Raw genomic sequence first — 18,445 nt, 5'->3', positions numbered from 1 at the left:
GGGAATTCCCAGAAGACCAAAGAGATTTTTCAAGCTTAAATACAATAAAATTCCCATGTGAACAGTATTTCACGTGGGTTTTCAAGTGCAAAGAAACCTGTTATGGATTCTTTCCTAGTACATGCGTACATATATTTTATACTGTGATCCTTGCTCCAAAGATGGAATGATTTGGAGCCTCCCTACCCTCTGCTGACTCTTCCTTCATATTATACTCAGCAATTCAATTTAAGTAAGTCCTGCTGCCTTGTATGTAGATAAAAATCCACAACTTGCTGGCAACAGGTGTCCTTGACAAGGCTCTGACATGGTGTTACTTAAAAAACCTCCCCAGGGACGTCCCTGGCAGTCCAGTGGTTAAGACTTGTGCTCCCAATGCAGGGGGGCCCAGGTTCGATACCTGGTCAGGGAACCAGATCCTGCATGCCGCAACTAAAAGATCCTGCATGCCGCAATGAAGATCCTGCACGTGGCAACAAAGATCCCGCGTGCCACAACTAAGACTCGGCTCAGCCAAATAAATAAATAAAACAAATACATAAATATTAAAAAAAAAAACCCAAAACAAACCCTCCCTAAAGTGGTTTTTAATTTGAAAAACACCCCTGAAGTGAAAAATAAACCAAATTTCACTAATTGGGAATACTGGAGAAAAGACTAAGCTGAGACTAAAAAGCCTGGTGCAGGGACCATTCTTATGATCCCTATAGTAACTCCTAATTTTTTAAACTGAAGGTCAAATAGGCACCCTCAAACAATGAGTTACATAAAGACAATGGCCTAAATTATATAAACATGCAAGTTTAATATACTGAAACTACAAGGCCTTGAAGTGCAAAGAATTCCTTAAACTCCTTAACTCCTAGCCCTCTGATTCTAGATAGAAAATGTTTTAGGCTTGAGGGCCATACAGTCTCTGCTGTAATTACTCAACTCTGCCACTGTTGCATGAAAGCAACCATAGATAATAGGTAAACAAGCAGATGTGGCATGTTCCAATAAAACTTTTCTACAATAACAAGCAGCCTATCTATAGCTTGCCTACCAGTATTCTAGAAGAAAGTGACATCCCAGCTGGATACTAGAAAGATCCTTCAGGAATGAGGTTGGCCACGGCTAGAAGACGAATGAGCATGCCTAGATTCCAGAGTAAAATACGTCAAAGGAGAGTGTGTGTGTGTGTGTGTGTGTGTGTGTGTGTGTGTACACATGGCCAATATGATTTTATCTGTCTTAAATCCCTAATATCCAGGAGCCACTGTGGGTCAAATCTGCCCATCCTTAAATACTGTATTATTGGAGCTACTGGCTGGTTTTTAGATCAACAGAACACCAGGGTTCTCATACTGAGCCATTAAACATAGTGATTATTCACAATTTTCAGTCTATATAAAACCCTTAAAAAATTCTAGACTTCACTAGGCTGAGAATCCTATATCTTTAGTATAGAGCCATGTGAAATCATTAAAGTCAAAACTGTTTTGTAAGAAACAAGAAGAAAATTAGATAAACTGATCACTATTCTAAAATTCTCCAGAGGTTTAAGAAATTCTGCAGTACCAGTTTCTCTTCCTTGCTCATCTGCTTCCGAGCTTCTGTCTGGGCTTTGAAATACTGGCTCATCTGGGTAAAATCACATTTGGTGAGGTTGGTGATAACATTCTTCTCTTCATTGGTCATTTCCTAGTTAAAAGAAAAGGGGGAGACAGAAGAAGAAGAAGGTAAATAAACTAAAAAGCCCTCTGGTTTTTCTGCAGTTACAGCAAAGCATCATGTTTTCAGTCAAAGGGTATCTGGCGATGTAGTCAATCTAAACTTGTGAGTTTTGAAAAAAAGGAACACGTTTCTTACTTCATTCTATTATAAATATGTATTCAATAGAAGAACATTCAAAATAACTTAACACTGAAAAGGGTAACACTCTTATGTAGCTTCTCGTACTCCTTGGCACACTGCCACAACCCCCTAAGCATATGAGTACTACAGCTGGGGAAACATGAATACACATCGTTCATTTTAGTAATGGGAGAAATATTCCCACATTCATTCTCTCCTAGAAACATCCTTGCTCTACTCACTTATTAAATCTTACTTCTAGAGCTATTCAGAAGGTAAACTTCAGCTCAGCCTCTGTTCATATTATCCACATTGAGAATAAGGAAACTGTTTAAAATCACGTAGGCAGATACAGGATAGATATGTGGTTTCAAGAGCAGAAAGTACCTAAAGCTAACAAGCATGAATCAAGAGGGAACAGCACAACATTAATGCATGTCTCTTTGCAATAGCAGACAGAGGGCAGTCCTGCAGAGGCAAACTTTGCTTTGCTCAGCTGGAGCTGAGGTTTTCTGTTTGGCCTAATCTGATAAACTACCCCCTACAGTCCTATGACAGCTGACAGGAAAGAAATATAGGTATTCTTGTTGGACAGAAAACCTATATAATACAGTAAATGAACAGAACCCCCTCTCCCAATTTTTTAATACAATAAAATTCATAAAACTCAAATTGTACATCAGGGAATTTTTTGTAGAATTACAATTTATTACTTAGTAGTTGATCAGTATTTTTGTAAGGTGCTAGGATATCAATATATAGGCTACAATACCTTTCTCCAGTCTTTAAAGAAATTTTTCCTAAATATTTCCTTAGTAGTATATTCATGGTCGAGCATTTTTGCAAAGAACGTAGCTACTTCTTCTGCTTTGGGGCTCAGCTTCATGACTTTACCTAGAGAAAAAAGTGGTTCCAAAAAATGAGGTGTAGTATTCATGTTCTGAGTATAAACACTGAGGCTCTGGAGACGTCTTCTTTAATAATGGTTTACCTTCCAAAGGTATGTATACAAAGGTCTGGTGACACGTGGTAACAACAATAACAACAAAGACAGTAGTATATTGATTTGTATCTACTTGTACGAATTCGCCTTCTCTGTATCAGATATTTACCTGGGTCATTCTCTGGAGACTATGCCAGTAAATTGTTCCCAGGAGCCTGCTCAGGACAGGGATGACCTGGGGGAGGCCCAGTCACGCTTCCTTTTCCTTTCAGCAAGCAGGGTCCTTTACACCTCTTCAATGGTTTTTAAAAATCAAATCCTCAGAGGGACTCCTGCCACTGCTAAGCTAAACAGCTTCTGTTCAAGAAGGGGAGGAAGGGATAGGGCAGGGAGTGGAAGAAAGGAATTGTGGGGAAAAGAAATAGGCATCTTTCTTCTTCAAAGTTAGGTGGGTGGAATATGAATTAAAAATATATATTCACAGCAGGCAAGCCCAGATATCCCATATGAAAAATCTAAGTAAGACATTCCTCTAGAACCTTGCTACTCAAAGTATAGTTCATGGACCAGCAGTATTGACATCACGTGGGAGTTTGTTAGAAGTGCAGCATCTCAGGCCCCACCCCAGACCTACTGACCAGAAAGTACATTTCAATGAGACCCCCAAGTGGCTTGTGTATACACTAGAGTTTGAGATGCCCTGGAACACAGGCATTATGAGGTTGCCTCTTTCAGGGAAACAGGGCTCATCCAGAACACAGGGATGACTGGGGTTCTTGGCATACATGTTTCTCCACTGCCTTACTATTACATAGGTACTAATAATTCACCAAGGATTTTCCCATTTATTACAGAAAACTGAAACTTAACCAGAAATCCATTCATTTCAAAACTTAGAAGACATCTCATCTCATGATGGTTAGAAAGTTATTATCCCTGATTGTAGGGTTGATACAGGGAATTGCAGCTCCAAACTGAAACTTTCTGGGTAGACAGAAAGAACCTGCTTGAAATTCATAATTTTAAAAGGCCAGCAGGTGGCGCGGCTTCCCCTCTCAACATTCCGGCTCCTTCCAAAGACGACACCTTGAGGAGGATAGGCTGGCTTTCAAGAGTTTCCTGCACTTCTTTAGAATTCCCCCACTCAAGTCGGAACCAGCGTTGCCAGTTAAGTGTAACGTGCTTCCAATATAAAGGAAACCATTAAGTCACTAAGAATAAAATAAAAGGCAAGAAAGAATGTAAACCGTTCTCGGGTATGTCTGGTATACTCTTTGGGAAATTTTACTGAATTCTGTTCCAATAGAGAACAATTTTGACGCCTCCTGTTTTAGATGAGCTGTCAAATGATGAAATGACAGCTCCCAGCAGTAGAAGGGTAGGAGGATGACTTAAAGGTTCCTGACAGTGGTAGTGCTTTGTAGAAAAGGCTGAGCTCCAGGAATAAGAAACTGCTGAGTCAGAGCTGAAAACTGGAGTTTCTTAGAGGCCATTCACTGCTTCAGCCAGTCCGTTCCCCACCTCCCTGGCAAGCGCTAAAGGAGTCTGAGAATTCTCTTCCCTAGAGAGCAGGCAGAACTGACAGTATCACTCTAGACTAGTAAGTCAAATACAATTTCTTGACTTACTGCAGTGTGGGACTTTACCTAATCAAAGGGAAGAGATCTGAGAAAGAGCAAATGAGAAAATGTGAGAGCCCTGGAGCTGGAGCTCCTATAAAGGACGACCAGGCAAGAATTCCCATCTTGGAAAGTAAGAGAAACCCAAAGGCTAAAGAAAGGAATCTAGCTTTCCTTCAAATCACTTTGGACCTCAGAGTTAGGCTTTACCAGTTGAGCGTTCTAAAGCTCTTGGTAAACCCATACTAGGGTTACAGAATACCTGAACTTTTATGATTATCTAAGGCTCTTTCTGTGCATTAGAGTTTTAGCTTTGAGTCACACTGAAGAGTCTCCAGGAATGACCCACTGTGAGGGCTGACAGCAGAACTCTGTACTCTTGTCCTGTGTTGTCCAGTCAACATAGGTCAGAATGTTTATCTGATGTAAGCATTTGTCACTGAGGCTATAAGGTCCTGCTAGATGGCACAGTCCATGAGATCAGGGATTTGTCAGTATTGTCGCTGCTGGGTCTTGGTGTCTGAATACAGGCACGCTGAATAAATACAGTTTAAAAAAACGAATTCCAGCTTGCCAAGTTTGACATGTTCCTCACTTGCAAGACCTGGCCTTTCAGTATAAACTACTACCCTTGACCTATAAGCATCCATGGCCTGAGGTCACTGCTCGTGGACACAGAGATATACCAGAACTCTGAGTGTTCACCACTGATGCTTTTCAGCAGTCCTCCTGGCCCAGTGTTTCTCAAAGTTTGGTCAGCAGACCACTTGGTTCAGAAGCACCCAATATCACTCAACACCAATTAAATGGGCCCAGATCCTCTTGGTGAATCTAAAGCACATGAGAGTTTGAGGAATAATGCTCTAGCCATTTCTGGAGAAAACTCTTGGAATGAGGGAAATCAGCTGAGTATTACCATCTGCATACTGCTATATGCCAATAAGGGAGCATCAAAGACTACTCTCAAAATGTTCAACCCAAGGACAGAAATACCAGTGACAGTTAACAGACAATTCTGAGGGTTCTAAGAGAACTAGGCAGGATATTTCTTCAGAGCAGCTCATCAGACTTGACTGCATAAAGGGCAAAGGCATAGTGTTGTGCTGTGTAGAGTGATAGACACCTATTAGCCCTACCTAGATGTTGATGGCAGACTAATTAATCCTCAACCAAGTACTAAATACTATTTCTAGCAATGAGCAGCTTGTCAGCTTGCATTATGTCACTAAAATAAAATACTACCATTCAAGTCAGGCTTTTCCAGTAACTCTTACAAAGAGTAGCTCCTTAGAAGTGAAGTTCAGATAAAAACATTAGGCTTGTGGACCAAGTGCTGTGACCTATGTAGATGGACCTTTTTGGGACCATGTCTCAAAGGGAGACAAGGGAGATAAGACAGCCCCTTTCTCACGGCACTTTTTCAGCACCAAATGGGCCTTTTAAGAGTTATGTAAACACCTGAGGCCCTTTCCCCAAACCATACGATGACAATAAAACAAAATGAAACAAACAAAAAGGATTATACAGCACAAGATCCTTCCTCACTTTCTATTCCTAAATAGAAGCAGACTCTTTCCTTGGCCAAGAATTGGACAACCTTAGAACAACTCACCATCATAGTAAAACTTGACATTCTCTGGAAGAGGTTCATATGGTGGAGCAAATACAGGACCTTTATGTTCTAGGAATTTCCACTTGATGCCTTCAGGATAGCGCTCTTCTTCCCACCTTTAAAAGACAAAGTACAACCTCATTTAGTGATCACTTCACCTAATATAGAGATTATCACCTATTAAATGCCAAAATAATTATCTGCTCAACTGATTGGTGCTCTGGAATGACTCTCGGCCCCACATTCAAGGCCTGGGTCAAAAAAAGCCAGAATCCTTCACTTTGTAAAAGCCAATACTCACAACAAATATGATGGAATAATCAGGTGAATGGAGGAAAATACATTTCAGCAGTTTAGTCCAAAGATATTGAGTACATGAGATCATTATTCAGCAATAAGTAGGGGATATGGACATGGAAACAGCTGTTTTATCACAATGATATAACAGTAAGCCACAACGGTGTACATGACAGAGGTATTATTTATACAGCTGATACATAGGAAAAGGCCTCCTGGGAATGGAGATGCCAGGTGAAGGTGTAAGGGAAAACAACCCTTTGAGAAAGTACACAATGACTATCATCCCATGTAATAGTTCCCTAGTATCCTTCAAATACTCAGACCATATTAAAAACATCCCTATTATATCCAAAAAGTATTTTATAGACTAGGATACAATTAAGGACCACACACTGCAATTGGTTGATATGTCTCAAAGTCTTTCTTTCTCTAGAATTAGACAAACCTTCTCACCACCACCACCACCATTTTGTTTTTTAAAGAGTCAGTCAGTTGTCTTACAGATAGAATACTTTAAAACTTCACAGATTTTAATCTTTGGTATTCCTATCTTAAAATGAAAAGTCCTACAGTTCTACAGAATTATTCAGGAGGCCAGTTATGCATATTCTATTACTTCCTGTCATCTTCCAACGCCAATGTTTTAAAGTTCAGAAACATCAAATAAAAATTACATGCATCAAACACTGTGCTGTAACAATAGCATTACTATAAAACCAAGGTCAATATATATGGTCAAATAATTTTTGACAAGGGTGCTGATTATTAGGAAAATGTAAATCAAAACCATGAGATAGCACTCTCACCCACTAGGATAGCTATTCTTAAAAAACAAAAACAAACCAGAAATAACAAGTGTTGATAAGGATGTGGAGAAACTGGAACTCTTGTGCACTGCTGGTGGGAATGAAGCGGGTGCAGCTGTAGAAAACAATATGGCGGTTCTTCAAAAAGTTAAACATAGAATTACCATATGATCTAGAAACTTCACTCCTGGGAGTACACTCAAGAGGACTGAAAGCAGGCATTCAAACAAATATTTGTACACAAATGTTCACAGAAGCACTATTCACAACTTCCAAAAGGTAGAAACAACCTAAGCATCCATTAACAGATGAGTGGATAAATAAAAAGTAGTCTATACATACAATGGAATATTACTCAGCCTGAAACAGGAAGAAAATTCTGACATGCTACAACATGAATGAACCTTGAAGACATTTTCTTAAGTAAAATAATCCAGCCACCAAAGGCCAGATATTGTGATTCCACTGATACAAGGTACCTAGATTAATCAAATTCACAGAGACAGAAAGCAGAATGGTAGTTACTGATGGCGAGAAAAGGGGGAATGAAGGAGGGTTATTGTTTAAAAAAGAGTTTCAGTTTTGCAAGGTGATGGGAATTCTGGAGACAGAAGGTGGTGGGGATCACTGCACAACAAAGTGAATGTATTATAATACCACTTAACTGCACACTTCCCCCAGAATCTTTTACTCTCCAAATCAGAGAAAATACGTATGTATGGATGGATGGATGTGTGTACGGAGGTGAGAGAAACTGCAAGAAGCCTATCTATAGCAGTCACAGAGTAACTGTATGGGGATCCAGAGCACCATGTTTTCCTTTATCCTAGAACTTGGTTCCATTCTTCTCATCAACTCCACTGTTTTGTTTTCGTTTTTTGGTTTTGGCTGCGCAGCACGGCTTGTGGGACCTTAGTTCCCTGACCAAGGATCAAACCTGGGCCTACAGCAGTGCAAGTGCAGAGTCCTAACTACTGGACCGCCAGGGAATTCCCAACTCCAGTGCTTTTTAATTAAGATTCCAACTTTTTATAATTCTTTCTATTCCGTCACATTCATCCTGAGGGCTCACGGTAACTTCTTAACCATTTAAGCAAATTAAGAGATGCACTCAACACTAAACCTCAGTTTAAACAGAAAGAAAGAACATAACCTATGACACATGCTGATATCATTGGATCAGCAACTACTACTATACAAATAAAAATAGTAGTGTTGGCCTTTTAAGGCCCCCATCAATGGTTCACCAACAAAGTTAAGAAAAACATGTACTTAATCACACTTAACACCATCAACAAACTCCCCAGTTTCTAGATATTCTCATGAAGAATCATCTGTTTAGAATAAACATGGGACTTATGTTCCAACAGGCCAACCCTGACACAAAAGTACACTCAACTCAAAGCAGCACTGAAACCCTATATAGCTACAACGAGTAACAGTTAAAAATAGGGGGAGCTGGGACTTCTCTGGTGGCGCAGTGGTTAAGAATCCTCCTGCCAATGCAGACGACATGGGTTCGAGCCCTGGTCCGGGAAGATCCCACATGCCACAGAGCAACTAAGCCCGTGTGCCACAACTACTGAGCCTGCATTCTACGGCCCACACGCCACAACTACTGAGCCTGTGTGCTGCAACTACTGAAGCCCACATGCTCTAGGGCCCATGTGCTGCAACTACTGAGCCCATGTGCTGCAACGACTGTAGCCCATGTGCCTAGAGCCCGTGCTCCGCAACAAGAGAAGCCTGCGCACCACAAATGAAGAGTAGCCTCAGCTCGCCGCAACTAGAGAAAGCAAGTGTGCAGCAGCGAAGACCCAATGCAGCCAAAAACAAACAATTAATTAAAAATAATAAAAAATAAAATAAATTTAAAATTTTTAAAAAATAGGGGGAGCTGGTTTTAATAGGTTTCTATGAATGAGCCTGAGCATTACTGCCACCACTTGTAACATTGTTTCTATGGAGAAAATGTGACACAGTAAAGAAACCCACAGGGATCCCGACCATTTTCCCATTCCCAAAATTACCAAAGAGGGAGAAAAGGCTCAAAGTTGGCTTGTTTTTTGGCAGGATGAACAAGTCTATGACTCTGGGGGGGGAAGCGAAAGATCTACACATTTACCAAACTGGTAAAGGGTGTTAATTCTTTTAGTGAGATAGCAAGAGAGGTAGTAAAAATGAGAGTATCTGCCATTTAAGTTCACTGACTAGGCTCTCAGTGACAGTCACTGAGGACTTGACCACCGACTTCAGAGTCTAACAGGTAAGCCTACAGTGACAGCAGGAAAGGGCAAGCGATAGGTTAAGAGGCCAGTCATTCCTGTTCTCTACTTATAAAAACTTAACAGTGGTACCTTCAAGCATTGTGCTTAAGAATGCACACGATTTAACAACCAGACTTGAGAAAGGCATGCACTGGAGGCTGTAGCAAAGATTACTCAGCCCCAAACCTACCATCTTCAATGGTCCCACTTAAACCAAAACAAGAATAAAAACCATAGGTCACAAATCTCTCAGAATTAAAGTGTGGTAACACTGACAAGAATTTCAACCACAGAAGCAAAATCAGGCTATTAGACCCTTCAAGGATACCTAATTGCACACACAAAAGGCTGGACTAGAAAAAGAGTACATCTGCTTCCAGGCCCAATAAGAGCCAGGGCTCCAAAGGAAGGGGGAAGGCAGCAGAGAACCTGTGATGACAAAGGAAGTACCTTGTTCACTCAACAAACTTACTGAGCACCCTACCACAGGACCCAGAGACATAACAAACTGACGAATTACTAACTCACCACTCCCAATAATAACCCCTGATTTATAGAATCACTTAATTTCATCTTAAAAAAATTTTTTATTAAAGGTCATAAAAACCTTTCAAAATTCCATCACTAAAAACTTTGATTAATTTCAAAGGAAAAAAATGAAATAAAAATGAGGAAAATAAAAACACATGTTCTTTAGTTTTCTGACCGACACCAGAAAGGCCCAGAGTTCCTTTGCTCTGTATTTTTCCTTTACACTTTCCTTTTTTAACCCCACATATGTCCACACCAACAATGCCGATTGCACAGCTGTGCTGAGCCTTTCTGCCACTGCAGCTCTGCTCCTCTCAGCCACCTCTCTGGACACTGATGTTTCCCCTTTGCTCAGAAGTACTGGTGAGATTACTGTTCTCTATTACAAAAGCCATAGAGTAAATGCATACCAATGGGTCTGGAACTCTACATACCAAACTACAAATAGTGGATACCTCAAAGCTAGAAAAGAAAAATGGGAACGGAAGAAAGAAGGAAAGGGAACAGTCATTTTTTTCTAACTCGTATACCTCTGAATCATTGGAATTTTTTCAACATAAACACAAATCATGTATAATATAGATGTAATGGCTAAATAATACAAAGTTTTAAGAACAGCCAGTATAAAAAATACAAGTTTATTTCAAAACTCTAAACATCTAGAAATAACCTGTTATTGCTAAACTGTCCTCCATTGAAGATTGTCTGAATCTTCACTCCCCACAGTGAAGAAGAATGCCTGTTTTTTTCTCATATTTACAACCCTAGATGTTTTGGTACTTACTAATCTTTCCTAATCTGTGACACATTAAACAAAAAGATGTTTCATTTATTATTTTTCTTTGCATCTTTCTTTGCTACTTGTGAGGTTCACCATATTTTAAGATGTTTGTTAATCATTTATCTTCTTTAATGAGTTGCCTTTTCCTCATTTTTCTATCAGACTATTCCTTTCATTAACTGTTTTAAAAGACCTTTTTTTTTCATATTAGGAATCTTAGCCCATTGTAGTACAAATATTTTCCTTTAGGATTTTTTTTTTTAATGGCATGAGTTTGTTGATTTGCCATATAGAAGATTTTAATTTTATCAAATTTATAAATATTTTCCTTATGGCTCTGCTTATATGTCTTGCTTCAAAAGGTCTTCGTTATTCTACAATTATAAAAATATTCACCCAGGTTTTCTTGTGGAGGTTTCTTTTTTTTAAACAAATAGGCAATTTCCCCAACAAGATTTATAGAACAATCCATCTTTTCCCCTCTCATTTTAAATGCAACTTTATTCATATGCTAAATTTCCATATATATATATATAGGACTTCTATAGTTCAACAGGGTGGGACATAGTATTGAGATCCAATAGGGTAAGAGGTAGTTAATGTTCTCACTAGGTCCTGCAAAACTTATTTCAGAATGTTATTCCAGAGAGATTCTTAAGTACTTCCCTCCTCCCACAAATATCAAGCTATTCATTTTAATACTCAATATTCTTGTTTCATTAGGTTGTAGAATAAAAGAGCTAACATTTTAACCCAGTGCTGAAATATTACCATTTCCACTTTTGTTCCTCTTCTTTCTTCGGCTTCTTTTTCTTACTATCTGGCTCAGGAACTTTTTTATCTTTATCTTTATCCTTATTCTTGGGTTTTTTCAATTTACCATCCTACAAAGAAACATGGTGAGAAAGCACTTAAATAAGGACCAATTACACTTCTGGAAGTAGTTTTGGGGAGCCATTAGACAGAAAAACTGGAATCATGGAATATGAGAACTGGAGAAGTTCCTGAGTCCAATACTCTCAATTTGACAGACGAATAAAAATTTATTGGTACTTTTCTCTAAAGCGGTATTTCCTAAAACTCCCAGACACATTGATTACCTGAGAAAGTAGTTAAAAACATTCATTCTGTAGGAGAAAAGCCTGGGAAATTGTATTTTTTTAGCCTCAGTGGAGTTTGGGACAGAGTAATCCCAGTGTATTATCCTCACTTATTTTAAAATCTACTCATCTTTAAACCTCTTCTAATACCACCAAATAACAGGTACAGGAGACTTTTAATGTATTAAATATACAATTTGAAAGGAAATTTCTGATTGAGCCTGGGGGGGAAATACTTTATTACTGCTATTTGCATACACAAAGTCATGAAGCAGTAAGCAAGCAAGTACTTGGGAAGCCCTACAACAATTACCAATTTCCATGATAGTATTTCTTTGAACTGTAACCCTAGATGAGCTGTCACAGTAGCACAGAAAAAGAACAAACATAAACAAGTATAATCCATCAATACAGGTGATAAATCTCAAAACACACACACACACACACATATCCAGACAAAAATGTGCTATTCAACAGGTGGGGGTCCTGCTTAACAGAATCTAAACTCTTCTGAAGAATATTTTCCTTTGTCCTAACTATTCAATATAATTTAAGTCTTTATTCAGCAAGTTTTATATAGCTATGAAAAATGGTTTTGAGTCATCTTAAAGTCAGTTTCAGAATGGCAGAACTTGAAAGAACTTTATAGTTTGGTTTGACCTCTTCCAGTTATAGTCAAGGAAACTCTGAAGCAGGTTTTGTCACTTGCTCAAGGTCAAAAAGCTGCTATTGACTATGATGAGAGCCCAAGTTTACCAGAAAAATAACAGAATGTGACTCATGGGAATGGCTGGAATATATAAACATTCTAGGACTACACATGATAGGATGGTAATCAGATAAACTCAGGGAAAGCAAATGGCCTCCAGTGTACAAAGAAGGGGAAAGGCTACAGTACTACACATAGTTTAAAATAGGAATGGAGAATATAAACGTGTAAGTATGTCTGGGAAGAGAAAATACTAGAGAATCTCATTAATTTAGATAATGTTTACTGTTTAGGCTGAAACACACCACAGGAAAAGGAAATGTTTTTCAGTTAAGACATTCTCTAAACAACTTCTGAACAGGCATGCAGATGGTTTCATCAGGAAACTACTGGCTACATCGTATGTTTTCAAGCCTCAGAATGGGATTATCAGTCACTAGGAGACTTCAGAACAATTCCCAGAAATGAAAAACACCATAGCCAGCAAGTGAGGTTTAATGACTGATCTTGCCATCTGGGGTCCCTACCACAATAAGACTGGGTATTAATTTAGTCTTTCAGCCTGCTTTTTTTTCCCTCCCCTGTAGGGAGAGGGTTGCTAAGACAATTAAATAAATGAAGTCAACCATTCTTTCTCCCAGATGGTTTTAACAGTTATTACAAACCTCTGTGAAACCCAGAGAAAGGTATTATTTTACATAAATGCAACATAAGCATAAAGGCAATATAGAACGCATGGAGAGCTAAAGTTTTACATTTCTTTATTGACTGGTCTGTACTGGTAATCTACATGAAAGTGGAGTGACTATCATACTCACTACTCAACATTTCACTCTCAATTCCTTGAGTTGGCTCTTATACACTTGAGCTTCTGCCAAGAACAGGCTAGTTGTCAGAAAAGCTACAACTCCCTAAATGCAGGCCCTGATCATCTCTCTACGGCTCACCTACTCATTCATATTCTTAATATGATTTCATTAAAGACACTCCTTCTGCCTTCTTGTGGATTTGGAGGAACAGCAAAGTTCCACAGGAAGGAGGATAACATGGCAGCTAGTGTGCTGGCTCTGGAATCAAACCACATGGGATCAAATCCCGGCTTTACCACTTGGTATCTGTGTGGCTTCAGGCAAATGATTTAACCTCTCTGTACCTCAGTTTCTGCATGTGTAAAATGGAGATAATAGTAGCAATATTTATCTCTAAGGACTGTTGCAAGGATTAAATGAAATGATACCTATAAAGCGTGAAGAATAGTACCTGGTACACTGTAATCATCTAGTACATTTAATTTGAATTATTAATATTATTACTATTATGATAGATTACACTTTTAATATTCACTGCCCCTTACTATCACTATCTTTACTGACGATACTTCAAGCTATAGACTTTATACTTGTGAATCCATTTTGCCCAAGACAATGGCTAAACTCAAATGCAGCAAAGCTAATAACTTACTCAACCCCTTCTCTTAGGAGACTGCAAGATTAAGACCCCTGTGAATTTCTGACATCTTTTCTTGAATTACTCGCCCACAGTTTTTAGTCCAAGAAATAGTGTCAAAAGAAGGAACCATATTAGTATATGTTAAATCTACCACAAGCATCAAATAGAACCCTTAGGAAAGTACCTGAATTGAAACTGAGATTTTAAGGAAGGTTATAAGCTAGGAGAGAAAGAAAAGAGGAAGAGTATACGTGTTCCAGACAGAGGGAACAGCATGTGTTACATAAAGCCCTGAAGCACAAAAGAATCTGGTGTGGAAAGAAGCAAAGGAGGTCTGTGAGGCTGGAACAAGGTAAATTAGAGAAGAGGCACAAGATGCAGGGGCCAGATCGGAAGAAGCTGTAAAGAGCTTGGATTTAATCCTGTATCCAAGGGACACCCATTTAAAGGACTTTAAATAGGGAGAGTTACCCAAAATGAGTGACGAGCAAGCTTTGTTAGATATAAGAAAGCACTAGAAAACATTCCTAGGGAAAACTCTTCTGGGTTGTAAGCCAAAGTATGATTTATTGCTAATACTTCCCCTGTATGTATGAAGAGAGCACAGTTTCTCCAAGAACATGTCAGTTGGCAGCATAGCTATGGGTAGACACCCAGGAAGGCTGAGATCTTAAAACTAACAGTGCCGCAGCCACTGTAACACACTTAAGAGTTTTTCCCAGTGTTTCCTCTACAACAGAGCAATAAATTCCTCAAACCCATTTGGCCTTCAAAAGTTATTTTATGGAAAACTCCCTATTCCAAACTCAAGCCCCAAAGGGCCTAAGTCTCTTTACTAACCTCTTCTTCCTCTAGTTTTCGTTTCTTCTCTTTCTTGGTATCTTCTGTTTTAATTTTCTTAGGTTTATAATCAGCACTAGAAAGGGGAACATGAATACGCAGTTAACACAATTGTGACTCAGTAGTTCTCACCAATAGGATTAGGACCTCCAAACTCTTCTTGGCGGCCTCCAAGGCAGGCGTGGCTGCTATTACTCTTGGCTGGGCATTCTACAGTCAAGAACAGGAATGGAGAAAGTAAAGGCGGCCAGACCAAGGACCAATAGTTATAGTCCTCTATAGAACAAAACAAACAACTTTATACTACACGCAGGCCTGGAAGGGAAGTGGAGTAGAGGAATACATACAAACATAGACAACACTAGAAGGTAGAAATCTGGGAAGCACACACACAGGGCAACAATAGCTACCACAAAGTAGTAACTGGAAAAGAAAGGGGAGGAAAGAAATTCTCCATGAATTCTGAATATATACAAATGAGCTCATTAAGTATTTCCCTCCTCCCTTTCCATCCATCTTCTACCATAAATCCTTTGTAGATTCCCAAAACATAATAAACTCTGCAAGATTGAAAATAATGAACAGGATTTAACCGCAATGACTGAACCTGAGAAAGAGGTACATATAAGTCTCAAATAACCGTTTTAAGTAAGAGCAATTTTATTACTTCTATACATGGAAACTTCACTCAGAAGGTACGAACAGGCACAGATCCTAGGAAAAACTGCTTCAGCAATGAAAACTTATCTGTGGTAGGTGATGATAAACTTAAAGTAACTTAAATAATTTAAATATTCTTTGTGAATTCTGGATTATTTGAAATTCCAACAATAAATATGCATTACCTTTTTAATACGAAAAAACGTAAGAAAAGTGTAAATATATATACTCCATTTAAGCCTCAGGCACACTACTTATTTATTTAAGAAACGCTATTTCTCATAATTCAAAGAGAAATCAGTCACCCAGTCTATTAATCACAAATTCCTAATGAGTAAAAGTCAACTAATGCAGTTGTTCTGTGTATTATTGTCTAAACGACTCCTTTTTGTTAAAAAAAATTAAATTAATAAGAAATACTCACTCATCCTCGTCTCGAGGTCTCTTTAATGGCTTTATATCCTCTCTAGGAGGAGCAAAATAGCCATCATCTTCAGGTTCATCTTTAATCAATGGTGGACTAAAGAGAAAAAAATTGCTAGTTAATGAGCGGTGGAACATCTACATTATATCAAGTAATGCAAAGTAGCGGGAGGTAGCTAGTGGAAGGATAACAACATACATGTGTACACATTAAAAGGTTTTCCATGAGTACTTTTTCTCACTTAATTCTCACTACAACCCTGTGAGGTAGACAGTATTGATCTCAATTACAGATGAAGAGGCGATATCAAGGTTCGGGATCCGGACTCCTTATTCTCAGGATTCTTTCCACTACATCTTAGCTATCTGTGCCAACGGAACCCACACCACAACAGGAACAAACCTAAGTTGTTTCCTCCCCTTATTTGAGGGGTCTGTGTATCTGATCCCTCAAGTGATGTGAACTGATTATTCTAGTGCTCCAAAAGCTAAAATATAGCTTTCACAAAAAAAGGAATAAAAATGTATTCCCCAAACTTGAGGCCCAAAACAAACTGAAGTCATTCTAAGCCAAATCTATTCACTGTTCAACTTCCTCCTTTCGTTTACTTACTTTATACACAGAAGAGTACCTTGTCCTATTTTTGTTAAGATTCTGCCTTCTGAATATAAAAAGATGATTCTGTTAGATGACTATCTTGAACCAAAAAGAGGAAGGAACAAGTTAAAAAACCAATGGGATCCGACTTCCCTTGGTGGCGCAGTGGTTAAGAATCCGCCTGCCATATATGCATGGGACACAGGTTTGAGCCCTGGTCCGGGAAGATTCCACATGCTACGGAGCAACTAAGCAACTAAGTAGCCTCACTACTACTGAGCCTGTGCTCTAGAGCCCAGGAGCCACAACTACTGAGCCCACGTGCCACAACTACTGAGGCCCGCGTGCCTAGAGCCCGTGCTCTGCAACAAGAGAAGCCACCGCAATGAGAAGCCCGTACACTGCAACCAAGAGTAGCCCCCACTCACTGCAACTAGGGAAAGCCCGCATGCAGCAATGAAGACCCAACACAACCATAAATAAATGAGTGACTGAGTGAATGAATGAATGAATAAATAAATACATTTAAAAAAAAAAAAACAACCAATGGGACCAGCAATCACCACAGCCTGGGATATTCCCTGGCCTGGCACATCTTGTTGGAACTGCACTGCTCACAGCCAGAGGCATCTACAAAGCTAACTAACTCGGCACAGGGAATGGCCTCCAGACACAAAGCCACTCATCTCTAGGGGGGCCAAGGGATAAGCATCCAGATTTAGCTGCCAAAGAAAGGATATTCACAGGGTTTCAATGCTGTCCCCCCACTCCCGCCCCCACCCCAAGCATACTGGATCCCCTTGCTTGCAAATGAATTTGAATGTTTAAACAGATTAGCTTTCTTTCCTTATTTATGCACACTCCCCAAATGCTGACCTCTATAGCTGTTTCTCCCCACGACGGAAACCACTGACACAGCCCCAAGTGTCCAAAATCTCCAAAAGCTTTGCACCAGAAAGAAAGAAATGCTGCCATTTACCCAACTAGTTAAGTAAATGCTAGATCCTAGTACTGTCATGAGTGAAGTTAAAAACACTTGGGAAGAGCTTCCCTGGTGGCGCAGTGGTTAAGAGTCCGCCTGCTGATGCAGGGGACATGGGTTCGTGTGCCCCAGTCCGGGAAGATCCCACATGCCGCGGAGCGGCTGCGCCTGTGAGCCATGGCCGCTGAGCCTGCGCGCCCGGAGCCTGTGCTCCGCAACAGGAGAGGCCACAGCAGTGAGAGGCCCGCGTACCGCAAAAAAAAAAAAACAAAACAAAAAAAAAACAAAAAAAACTTGGGAAGGGTTACTAGGCCTGAAGAAAGAATTTTTAAAACAATTACCAGAAAACTGTTCCATCCAGTGAAGCATGTGGATTCTCTACCACGATACAGATGCAAGCTAGAGAGCAGTCCAGCAAAGTGAACACAGAGACCACTGCCTCGAAGGGTGTGCTTCTGACCGTCTAGCCCAGAAAGTCTGAAACTGAACCAGGACTACACACCAAGTCCAGAGAGTCTAATCATATCTTAGTTTAATAAAAGTTCAAGGCAGTCTCCTGGCAGAAAATAGTTGCCCTGTGTTCAGTCACTGTTATCTAAGAAATCAGAATGCCCAGCTTACAGCTCTAATGCTTCTTGAATTTTACTATTCTGCATTCCTAGAACAGTTACAGAACATGCCTGAAGAGGGCACTTGCTTCTCCCTGGTCTAAGGGACCCAGAGTAAATGGAACAATTTTCAAAAATGTTCTCAAACGAAACTGAAAGTTCAAAGTTTCAAGGAAGCAAAACTGTCAAAACACTTTGCCCTGGACAGTAATGCAAATACTCCCCACAACTCCTTGTAAATGCATCCTGCCATTTAGTGGAGCAGGTGAGAATATATGATCATATAAGTTCTGGGTTTTTTTAAACCAGAGGAGACATTCAGGCTTATTTTAGGGAGTTGAGGCTGATGAGGAAAACAGAATCAAAATGGCCCCAAAAAGT

At 39.6% G+C, this 18,445-nt stretch overlaps 1 protein-coding gene across 1 annotated transcript in view; it reads right to left on the bottom strand.

Annotated features, from left to right (window-relative positions):
- TOP1 (DNA topoisomerase I) overlaps positions 1-18,445 on the bottom strand; it is a 56,328-nt gene that overhangs the window by 21,064 nt on the left and 16,819 nt on the right. The window contains exons 5-10 of the mRNA XM_060285322.1: positions 15,878-15,973; positions 14,794-14,869; positions 11,467-11,579; positions 6,011-6,126; positions 2,609-2,730; positions 1,520-1,683 (exon numbers count right to left, since the gene is read on the bottom strand). Of these exons, the coding sequence (XP_060141305.1) occupies positions 1,520-1,683; positions 2,609-2,730; positions 6,011-6,126; positions 11,467-11,579; positions 14,794-14,869; positions 15,878-15,973 (687 nt within the window). The remainder of the gene's footprint in view (positions 1-1,519; positions 1,684-2,608; positions 2,731-6,010; positions 6,127-11,466; positions 11,580-14,793; positions 14,870-15,877; positions 15,974-18,445) is intronic.

This window comes from Globicephala melas, chromosome 15 (assembly GCF_963455315.2).
Source record: "Globicephala melas chromosome 15, mGloMel1.2, whole genome shotgun sequence".
NCBI classification, from domain to species: Eukaryota; Metazoa; Chordata; class Mammalia; order Artiodactyla; family Delphinidae; genus Globicephala; species Globicephala melas.
This window is presented reverse-complemented; position numbering and strand designations above follow the sequence as displayed.